Consider the following 10,864-nt stretch of genomic DNA (forward strand, 5'->3'; position numbering starts at 1 on the left):
TGGACTCAGGCAGTCCACTCACCTCAGCCTCCCAAAGCGCGGGATTACAGACTGAGCCACGAACCCAGCTCTAAGTAGATATTCACAAACCACAAACTTGTGTGTTTAGCACTCAGGTCAAGATACAACACTGCCAGTGCCCCAAAAGTTCGTTTTGTACCCTTCCTGTAACTATCCACAGATACTGACTTTTTTCTTTTTTGAGTCGGAGTCTCACTCTGTTGCCCAGGTTGGAGTACAATGGCACACTCATGGCCACCGCAACCTCAACCTTCTGGGCTCAGGCGATCCTTCTGCCTCAACCTTCCAAGCAGCTGGAGCTACAGGCGCACGTCACCATGCCTGGCTAATTTTTTGATTTATTGTAGAGACAAGGTCTTGCCTTGTTGCTCAGACTGGTCTGTAACTCCTGGGCTCAGGCAATACCGCCTCCCAAATTGCTGAGATTACTGGCATGAGCCACCACACCCAGCTGTACTGACTTCTGACGTCTGTTCAGATTGAGTATCCCTCATTGGAAATAGTTGAGAACAGAAAGAAGTGTTTTGAATTTCAGACTTTTAAGATTTTGACATTTGCATTATATTTACCAATTTGAGCATCCCAAATTAAAATATCTAAAATCAGAAAAGCTCCAATGAGCATTTCCTTTGGGTGTCATGTCAGTGTCCAAAAAAGTTTTGGATTTTTGGTTAGGCGTGGAGACTCACACCCGTAATCCCAGCAGTTTGAGAGGCCAAGGTGGGAGGATTGCTTGAGACCAGGAGTTCAAGACCATCCTGGGCAACATAGCAAGACCTCGTGTCTACAAAAAATGAAAAAATATAGCTGAGCATGGTGGCCTGTGCCTGTAGTCCTAGCTACTCAGGAGGCTGAGGCAGGAAGATCTCTTGAATCCAGGAGTTTGAGGCTGCGGTGAGCTATGATTGCACCTCTGCACTCCATCCTGGGTGACAGAGTGAGACCCAGTCTCTAAAAAAAAAATTTTGGAGTCTTGGAACATTTCAGATTTCAGATTTGCAGATTTGGGTTTTTCAACCTGTCTTAGTTTTCTAGGAGAATCATTTTTGTTTCATGCAGGTAGCTAATTAAGTATGCCGGCGCCATCTGTTAAATCAGCCACTGATTTAAATGCCTCCTTTGATTATTGGTTTCCTTTGAAGGAAAAAATACATTTCTGGCTGCAGGTGTTGGATTGCAATAACCTATTGTGTAGCAAAGCCACCCCTTCCTTTACAGACCCTGCTCCCCTGTAGCTGAGGCTTTGCTGGCAGATAATGGGTTTTCTCCATGTGCCTTGTGTGTGTCTCAATAGTGAGAAAAGCACTGATCGTCCTGGCTCACTCAGAGAGGACGTCCTTCAACTATGCAATGAAGGAGGCTGCTGTAGAGGCTTTGAAGAAGAAAGGATGGGAGGTGGCCCAGTCGGACCTCTATGCCATGAACTTTAATCCCATCGTTTCCAGAAAGGACATCACAGGTCGGTGCTCCTCCTCCCCGCTTTTACAAGCTCTTTGTGGATATCACTCATGTGGGTTCTCTGGCCCAGCCATGTGGCCCCTCTGGCCTCAGCCTCTTATTCCTCTCTGCAGGTAAACTGAAGGACCCCGAGAACTTTCAGTATCCTGTGGAGTCTGTTCTCGCTTATAAAGAAGGTCGTCTGAGCCCGGATATTGTGGCTGAACAAAAGAAGCTGGAAGATGCAGACCTTGTGATATTTCAGGCATGGAAGGACATCAGAAGAAGTGTTGGGGACACTTGCGTTCTTATTGTGCTAGACTTGTCACCTAATTAGCTATGGGATCACTTTTTGTTTGGGATCATATTTTTTAAAAATTCTTTTCCTTTTTTTTAGTCAGCTACGGGATCTTAGAACAGCCACTCACATTACTGCCTTCTCTGTAAACAAGGGTAATTATATCAAAGATGCCCATCACACAGGTTTATAGATATTGGGGATCTCGTGTCTTCTTCTTTGCATATGTAACGATCACTGCAACGATGATATATATAGAAGCCTTGAACTTGTCTTTCCCCACGTGCCAAAACTTCCCTTCAGTTAGTGATTCCTGGTGGACTCTTTCAAAGTTTAGAGTTCTCCCCTATCTCCGTAAGAATCCCAGATACTTTGTGGAGTGACCCATGAGACATTGACTTGTCTGCTGCTGTAGCTTCCCAGCCGAAAGGGTCTTTGAAACCTTGCTGAATTGTTCCAGCAACAAACCTTGGCCTTTCTCCTTGGGGACGCTGCCTTCCCGTTTAGCAGACAATACTGGAATTGTGTGTGTGTCTTGTCAGTCATTGTTCCTGTAAGTGCCACTGTCCTCAAGGACTTGGCTTTTACCAATTCCAGTCAGCCTTTTGATATTGAACATAGGCTGGGCACAGTGGCTCAACCCTGTAATCCCAGCACTTTGGGAGGTGGAGGCGAGAGGAGTACCTGAGCCCAGGGGTTCAAGACCAACCTGGGCAAAATAGTGGGACCTCATCTCTACAATAAATAAAAAAAAAATTAGCCAGGCGTGGTAGCTCGCATCTGTAGTTCCAGTTACTTGGAAGGCTGAGGTGGAAGGATCGCCTAAGCCCAGCAGGCTGAGGCTGTAGTGAATGAGACTCCAACGCAAAAAAAAAAAAAAAAAAAGAAAGGTATTGAATATGGGATGTATATGATGCTGGAAATTTCACAAGCAGAGCAGCTGTGATTTTCACACTTAATCAGCTGCAAAACTTCAAATCCTTAAGGTCCTTTATTCTACTCTCAAGACCTGTTGATATGAATTGAAATCACGTGCCATTAGCTAGTGCCCCAAAGGAGACTTTTTTTTTTTTTTGAGTTGGAGTCTCACTCTGTCGCCCAGGCTGGAGTGCAGTGGTATGCTCACAGCTACTACAACCTTGACCTGCTGGGCTCAGGCGATCCTTCTGCTTCAGCCTTCCAAGTAGCTGAGACTACAGGCGTGCACCATCATACCCAGCTAATTTTTTGTTTGTTTATTGTAGAGACGATGTCTTAGCACATTGCCCAGGCTGGTCTCGAACTTCAGGACTCAAGCAATCCTTTCATGTCAGTCTCCCAAAGTGTTGAAATTACAGGCATGAGCCACAGCGCCCGGCCAAGCCTGTTTTTTCTAAAGCCCTACCCTCCTCAGCCCCTTATCTGTGGGTCAACAATCCTTCAAATATTGGAGAAAGCTATTAAGTCTTACAGGTTTCTTGTCCCAGTTTTATATTTTTAAATCATGAATCAAAGATAAGAAGAAATCCTGGTCTTTCTTGCCTTTTATCAGGATAAGAGGTCAGTCAAGACTCTCAAAGAAACTCCCCAATAAACTTTAGTAATATTAGTCATTAGTTTGCATTGTGGGAAATGATAAGATTTTACATTGTGAACACAAAGGATAGTCATACTTTTGATACCGCATCTACTAAAGCAAGTTCTTGAGAAAATATTGATTTAGGCAACACCCTGAAGTGAACCTTAACTACAATCCTTGCTGTTTAGACTTTGCTGCCAAACGTGATTTCATAGAAACAGTCTTGTTTGCATGGGGCTTTATTCAGACCCACCCAATATTTGTATTTTTAGGTAGAAGCAGGAGTGTCAAATTGGCAGACATTGTCCTGTAAGGACGATAATTTTCTCTCTCTTTTTTTTTTTTTTTGAGTTGGAGTCTTACTCTGTCACCCAGGCTGGAGTGCAGTGGCATACTCATGGCCACCCCACCACAGCCTCAACCTGCTGGGCTCAGGCAATCCTTCTGCCTCAGCTTACCGAGTAGCTGGAACCAGAGGTGTGCGCCACCCTACTTGGCTAATTTTTTGATTTATTGTAGAGGCAAGGTCTTGCCAAGTTGCCTAGGCTGGTCTCAAACCCCTGAACTTAGGAGTCCTCTCGCCTCCGCCTCCCAAAGTGCTGGGATTACAGGCATGAGCCACTGTGCCTGGCTTCTCCTTTTTTTTTTTTGAGTTGGAGTCTCACTCTGTCACCCAGACTGGAGTGCAGTGGCTGCTCCCGGCCACCGCAGCCTCATCCTGCTGGGCTCCGGCGATCCTTCCACCTCAGTCTTCCAAGTAGCCGGAATTACAGGCATGCGCTACCACGCCTGGCTGATTTTTTGTGGATTTATTGTAGAGATGAGGTCTCACCAAGTTGCCCAGGTGGGTCTCGAACCTGCAGGCTCAGGCAATCCACTCACCTCAGCCTCCCAAAGGCACGGGATTACAGGTTGAGCCACTGAGCCCGGCTCTCCTTTTTTTTTTTTTGAGTTGGAGTCTCACTCTGTCACCCAGACGGGAGTGCAGTGGCATGTTCCCGGCCACCGCAGCCTCGCCCTGCTGGGCTCTGGTGATCCTTCTGCCTCAGCCTTCCAAGTAGCTGGGTGTGCTACCATGCCCAGCTAATTTTTGATTTATTGTAGAGACGAGGTCTCGCCAAGTTGCCCAGTCTGGTCTCAAACCCGTGGGCTCAGGCAATCCACTCCCCTTGGCCTCCCAAAGTGCTGGGATTACAGGCTGAGCCACTGAGCCCGGCTGGCTTCTCTTTTCTTAAATGTACTGGCTCCTCCAAAAGGAATGACAAGGGTCCAAAGAGAGGTTTCCCACTGTGCGATCATGGCGGCAGCTCCTGGAACCACCTTTTGTGCTGGACTGACCCCGATCTGACCTCTACGATGTCTTCTGTCCCACAGTTCCCCCTGCAGTGGTTTGGAGTCCCTGCCATTCTGAAAGGCTGGTTCGAGCGGGTGCTCGTAGGAGAGTTTGCTTACACGTATGCTGCCATGTATGACAAGGGACCCTTCCGGGTAGGTGAATCATTCTGTTTTCTTTTTTTGAGTTGGAGTCTCACTCTGTCACCCTGACTGGAGTGCAGTGGCCGCTCCCGGCCACCGCAGCCTCGACCTGCTAGGCTCCGGCAATCCTTCCGCCTCAGCCTTCCGAGTAGCTGGAACTACAGGCGCGGCGCTACCATACCTGGCTCATTTTGATTTATTGTAGAGATGAGGACTCGCCAAGTTGCCCAGGCAGGTCTCGAACCCACGGGCTCAGGCAATCCACTCACCTCAGCCTCCCAAAGGCGCGGGATTACAGGCTGAGCCACCGAGCCCGGCTCATTCTGTTTTCTAACAGCTGGCTTCTGGGTAGAGTCTGCCTTGTGGCAATTTTTTGTTCTTATTTTTATTTTTTTCATTTTTGTGTCAGGCTTTCACTCTGTTGCCCAGGCTGGAGTGCAATGGCACAATCAGGATTTTGACTTCCTGGGCTCAGGTGGCCTTCCCGCTTCAGCCTCCAGAGGAGCTGGGACTAGAGGCGCATGCCACCATGCCAGGCTAATTTTTCTATTTACTGCAGAGATGAAGTCTTGCTATGTTTCCCAGGCTGATCTCGAACTCCTGGACTCAAGCAATCCTCCCACCTCGGCCTCTCAAAGTGCTGGGATTACAGGTGTAAGCCACTGTGGCTGGCCTGTTTTTGTGTTGTGTGTGTGTGTTTGTTTTTTGTTTAAGATGGAGGCTCATTCTGTTGCCCATGCTAGAGTGCTATGGTTCAGTCATAGTTCTCTGCAACCTGACCTCCTGAGCTCAAGCAATCTTCCTTCCTTCGCCTCCCAAAGTGGTGGGACTACAGATGTGAGCCATAGAGCCTGGCATTTCTTTTTTCTGTTTTTTTTTAAGTCAGAGTCTCAGTCTGTCTCCCAGGCTGGAGTGCAGTAGCATGCTCACATTCTCCACAGCCTCGACCTGCTAGGCTCAAGCGATCCTTCCATCTCAGCGTTCCAAGTTCCATCCTTCCATCACATGTTCCACAGACATGTGCTACCATGCCCAGTTAATTTTTTCATTTGTTGTAGAGACGAGGTCTCGCCATGTTGCCCAGGCTGGTCTCAAACCCGTGGGCTCAGGTAATCCTCTTGTCTCCACCTCCCAAAGTACTGAGATTACAGGTGTGAGTCACCACACTCAACTATTTTATCTATTTTTTATCGTAGAGACGAGGTCTTGCCAAGTTGCCCAAGCTGGTCTCGAATCCCTGGGTTCAGGCCATTCTCTTGCCTCCACCTCCCAAAGTGCTGGGATTACATATGTAGGTCACTGCACCCAGCTGTTTATGTATGTTTGAAATTGTCCATAATAAAGAAAGTCTGTTTTTCGGAGATCCAAATACACAAGAAACACTTTGAGACCTTGTAGATTAAAGATCTTCTCCTCTTCCATGCCCAGCCTGTGCGGTAACACTCAGAAACAACAAATAACTGCACCTGGGCAGCCCACACTGACTCTGGGTATCGTGAGGGCCTTGCCCTGACTGGCAACATGCAGGGTGTGGAATTTGCAGCTTGCCCCAGGCTGGTGCTTTTAGAGAGTCATGCTGTGCGGCTCCGAGGAGCCAAGGTACGAAGTCATATGCACAGCAAATAGGGTGCACTTGTGTGTTCTTTTCCCCGGGGCTGTTTCATTAACTACTTGTCACTGAGTGATGTGGAGGGGAATGAAGTTTGTTTTCTTTTTCTTTTACAGAATAAAAAGGCCGTGCTTTCCATCACCACCGGTGGCAGCGGCTCCATGTACTCTCTGCAGGGCGTCCACGGGGACATGAATGTCATTCTCTGGCCAATTCAGGTACCTCTTTTGCAAGGAAACTGCAGGGGAATTCATTAATTGAGCTTTCTAAGGGGTCCGAAACCTCAAGACAGTGGCAGAGAACAGACCTGAGGAGTGAAGGTGAATGCACAGCATGATTCCGAATGACAGGGAGCTTCTTTAGGAGCTTGCCTGCCTGCCCAGGCGCCTGTGTTTATATAACACACCTAGATGTGCACATGTTCAAGCAGCATTCTCCCCTGTCTAAGGACTAATGCAGTTCACCCTCAGTTTGTACAGCCACCAGCCCTGGTTCTTGCCAAATGACAGACAACTCTCTCCCGTCTACCTGTCCTTCTCCAAGTTGCTAGTGAAGTCTCACCGACGACTAGAGCCCAAGACAATTTAAGAAATGATTCAGGCGAGGCACAGTGGCTTATGCCTGCAATCTCAGCACTTTGGGAGGGTGAGGCAGGAGGATCGCTTAAGGCCAGTAGTTCGAGACCTGCCTGGGCAACATAGTGCGACCCTATCTCTAAAAAAAATAAGAAAAAATTAGCCAAGTGCAGTAGCACATGCTTGTACTCCTACCTACTTGGGAGGCTGAGGCAGGAGGATCCCTTGATCCCAGGAGGTCGAGGCTGCAATGAGCTATGATTACACCACTGTATTCTAGCCTGAATGAGACCCTGTCTCAAAAGAGAAAAAGAAAAAAAAAGGCATGATTTCATCCCTCTGGTGTGGAGGTGAGTAAAACTGATTGAGGTGGCCTTTTTGGTGGTCAGTGGATTCTTGAGATGATGCTGTCCCTTAAGGAGGGGACAGGAGAGAAGATCACCTGAATGGCACTCATAAGAGTCATTTGTCAAGGCTCCTCCTCTAGTACAGAGAGACTGAGGAATGCACGAGTCAGCTGCCGAGAAGCCAAGGCTCTCTCTAATGTAGCAGAATTTCCGGTCTTCTTGGCAGGTGATCCCACTTGGCACACTTGCAAGGTTTTATGCCTTTAAAGAAGACCCCAGTGGAACAGGCTAAAATAGGTAACAGCTAGGGAGAGAGGGCAGAAGGTGAGGGAGTGTAGCTGTGAACTGATTCTTCAGGGTCCCTCAGGCCTTCTGATGGGAGTGTCTTCCTGGGAAGCCTCGACCAGCTTTGGATATTTTCAGCACCACTGCTTAAGATCGGCTCCGTAACTTACCTCTGCGCTTTGTGTATCCTCAGAGTGGCACTCTGCATTTCTGTGGCTTCCAAGTCTTAGAGCCTCAGCTGACATATAGCATTGGGCACACTCCAGCGGACGCCCGGATTCAGATCCTGGAAGGATGGAAGAAACGTCTGGAGAAAATTTGGGATGAGACACCACTGTATTTCCCTCCAAGCAACCTCTTTGACTTAAACTTCCAGGCGGGGTTCTTAATGAAAAAAGAGGTACAGGATGAGCAGAAAAACAATAAATTTGGCCTTTCTGTGGGCCATCACTTGGGCAAGGTCATCCCCACTGACAATCAGATCAAAGCCAGAAAATGAGATTCATAAGTCTTAGATCCAAAACATGGGGTCAAAGCCGAGTATCTTTTCAGACTTCCCTGACTTGCTTTAGTTTTCAGGATCTGGGGTTTTCTTTTTCTACAAAGAATGAATGAGAGAGGGAATAGACTGTATTCATATGTTTTTGGATAGTTTTATTATTAAACATAACTGATTCTCACAATTGCTGTCCTGTCATATAACTAAAATCTGGTTTGGGCTCAAGAGGCCACTTAGGGAAAGCTGTGTAAAGATGCTAGAAAATATTCTTTTCTTTTTTTTTTTTTTGAGTTGGAGTCTCACTCTGTCACCCAGGTTGGACTGCAGTGGCATGGTCATGGCCACCACAGCCTTGGCCCGCAGACGCGTACCCATTATGTCTGGCTAATTTTTTTTTTATTTATTGTAGAGATGGGTCTCACCATGTTGCCCAGGCTGGTCTTGAACCCCTGGACTCAAGCAATCCTCTCACCTCCACCTCCCAAAGTGCTGGAATTACAGGCATGTGCCACCGCGCCTAGCTGAAAATATCTTTTTTTTCTTTTTTAAGTTGTAGTCTCACTTTATCATCCAGGCTGGAGTGCAGTGGCATGCTCACGGCCACCACAGCCTCGACCAGCTAATTTTTTTGATTTATTGTGGAGACAAGGTCTCACCATGTTATCTAGGCTGGTCTCAAACTCCTGGGCTCAGGTAATCCTCTCACCTCTGCCTCCTTAAGTGCTGGTTTTACAGGCATGAGCCACCGCATCTGGCTGAAAATATTTTTAAGGGCATCTACATAATTTTTTTTTTTTTTTTTGAGTTGGAGTCTCACTCTATTGCCCAGGCTGGAGTGCAGTGGCTGCTCCCGGCCACTGTAGCCTCAACCCATTGGGCTCCGGCGATCCTTCTGCCTCAGCCTTCCAAGTAGCTGGAACTACAGGCGTGCGCTACCACGCCCGGCTAATTTTTTTTTGATTTATTGTAGAGATGAGGTCTCGCTAAGTTGCCCAGGCGGGTCTTGAACCTGTGGGCCCAGGCAATCCACTCACCTCAGCCTCCCAAAGGCGCGGGATTACAGGCTGAGCCACCAAACCCGGCTATAATTTTTTTGTAAAGCAGGATTTACTAAGAAGACAGAAAAACTCCCACAGTGGGAGGGGATTGGAAGGGGTTGCCAGGGTATCTACATAATTTAATTCCTCTTGTTAGGGCTAAATTTTTAGGGTAAAATCTGGCTAGACCTCATCATTCAACCCTCCAATGATATATTTCTTTTAATTACCTTTCTTTGAGCAGAAGGGACTTGCTCAAAGAAATGACAGTCTGACTGGGCGTGGTGCCTCATGCCTATAATACCAGGACTTTGGGATGCCAAGGCAAGAGGACCGCCTGAACCCAAGAGTTTAAGACCAGGTGGGCAACATAGCTAGCCCTTGTCTTTACAAAAAAAATTAAAAATCAGCTGGGCATGGTGGTGCATGCCTGTAGCTGCAGCTACTCAGGAGGCTGAGGTGGGAGGATCTCTTGAGCCCAGAAGGTTGAGGCTGCAGTGAGCCGTGATTGTGCCACTACACTCCAAGATGGGTGACAGAGTGACAACCTGACTCAAAAAGAAAAAAAGGTGACTGAGTCTTCTAACCTAAGGGACCTGGCTTGTTTAGTAGTTAGTAATGTAATGCTTGTTTGTGATGTATGTTGATTTTCAATTACTCCCCAGTGACTAATATTCCTAACATGGTATTAGTCTAACGTTTATTGTTTGTATCTAGTACATATAGATACCCTGAAAGGAATCGCTAACAAGTCTCTTCTTTACCTCAACCTTCTAATTTAATATTTTCAGAAATAGACCAGTACATCCACACCCTACATCTCTATCTCAGGCCAGGTGTGGTGACTCATGCCTGTAATCCCAGCACTTTGGAAGGCCAAGGTGGGAGGATCGCTTCTATTATAAAAATTAAATTTAAAAAATACTTTATTTCTAATCTGGATGGTTATTTTCTGTTGCCAAACTGACAAGTTTCTTTTAAAGGATGTGTCTTGGTCCCATAACTTTCGGGGTAAAATTGTAAACCTAGAATTTCCTTTTTTTTTTTGAGTTGGAGTCTCCCTCTGTCGCCCAGACTGGAGTGCAGTGGCTGCTCCCGGCCACCGCAGCCTCGACCTGCTGGGCTCTGGCCATCCTTCCGCCTCAGCCTTCCAAGTAGCTGGAACTACAGGCGCGCTACCACGTCCCGCTAATTTTTGATTTGTTGTAGAGATGAGGTCTCACCAAGTTGCCCGGGCGGGTCTCGAACCCACAGGCTCAGGCAATCCACTCGCCCCGGTCTCCCAAAATGCTGGGATTGCAGGCTGAGCCACCGATCCTGGCCTTGAATTTTCTTAACTTTGGATCTTAGCGAACTATCACAGAAACAAAGAACCGAATGCCACATGTTTGCGCGCATAAGTGGGACCTGAACGTTAATCACAAAAGCCCAAGGGAGGGACCGGCCGTCGCAGGACACTGCCAGGGGAGGGAGGAAGGGGGGGCACCGAACAACACAAAGGGTACCTGGTCCTAAACCAGGGAAATGAGGCCCAGATAGAGGCCTGAACTTTGCCTGCACATACGCTACTTATGTCCCCAACCCTGACTTGTACCCCATATCTTTATAATAAACAAAAAACTGGTGAACGATTTTGGCATTATGATCTAATGTCTCCTTCAATTCTCTCTCTCTTTTTTTTTTTTTTTGAGTTGGAGTCTCACTCTGTCGCCCAGACTGGAG

The 10,864-nt window shown here is 47.3% G+C and overlaps 1 protein-coding gene across 3 annotated transcripts in view; it reads left to right on the forward strand.

Annotated features, from left to right (window-relative positions):
* NQO1 (NAD(P)H quinone dehydrogenase 1) overlaps positions 1–8,289 on the forward strand; it is a 17,004-nt gene extending 8,715 nt beyond the window's left edge. Inside the window, exons 2-6 of one of the 3 annotated variants that reach the window (XM_008070028.1) lie at positions 1,316–1,480; positions 1,593–1,723; positions 4,689–4,802; positions 6,516–6,617; positions 7,800–8,289. In XM_008070028.1, coding sequence (XP_008068219.1) covers positions 1,316–1,480; positions 1,593–1,723; positions 4,689–4,802; positions 6,516–6,617; positions 7,800–8,105 — 818 coding nt within the window. In that variant the 3' untranslated portion in view covers positions 8,106–8,289. The remainder of the gene's footprint in view (positions 1–1,315; positions 1,481–1,592; positions 1,724–4,688; positions 4,803–6,515; positions 6,618–7,799) is intronic. The other 2 variants (XM_021718567.1, XM_021718568.1) reach the window with 2 other exon arrangements.
* Positions 8,290–10,864: the final 2,575 nt, after the last annotated feature.

The sequence above is a fragment of the Carlito syrichta genome, unplaced genomic scaffold (assembly GCF_000164805.1).
Source record: "Carlito syrichta isolate Samal-C Ts95f unplaced genomic scaffold, Tarsius_syrichta-2.0.1 Scaffold312739, whole genome shotgun sequence".
Classification (NCBI taxonomy): domain Eukaryota; kingdom Metazoa; phylum Chordata; class Mammalia; order Primates; family Tarsiidae; genus Carlito; species Carlito syrichta.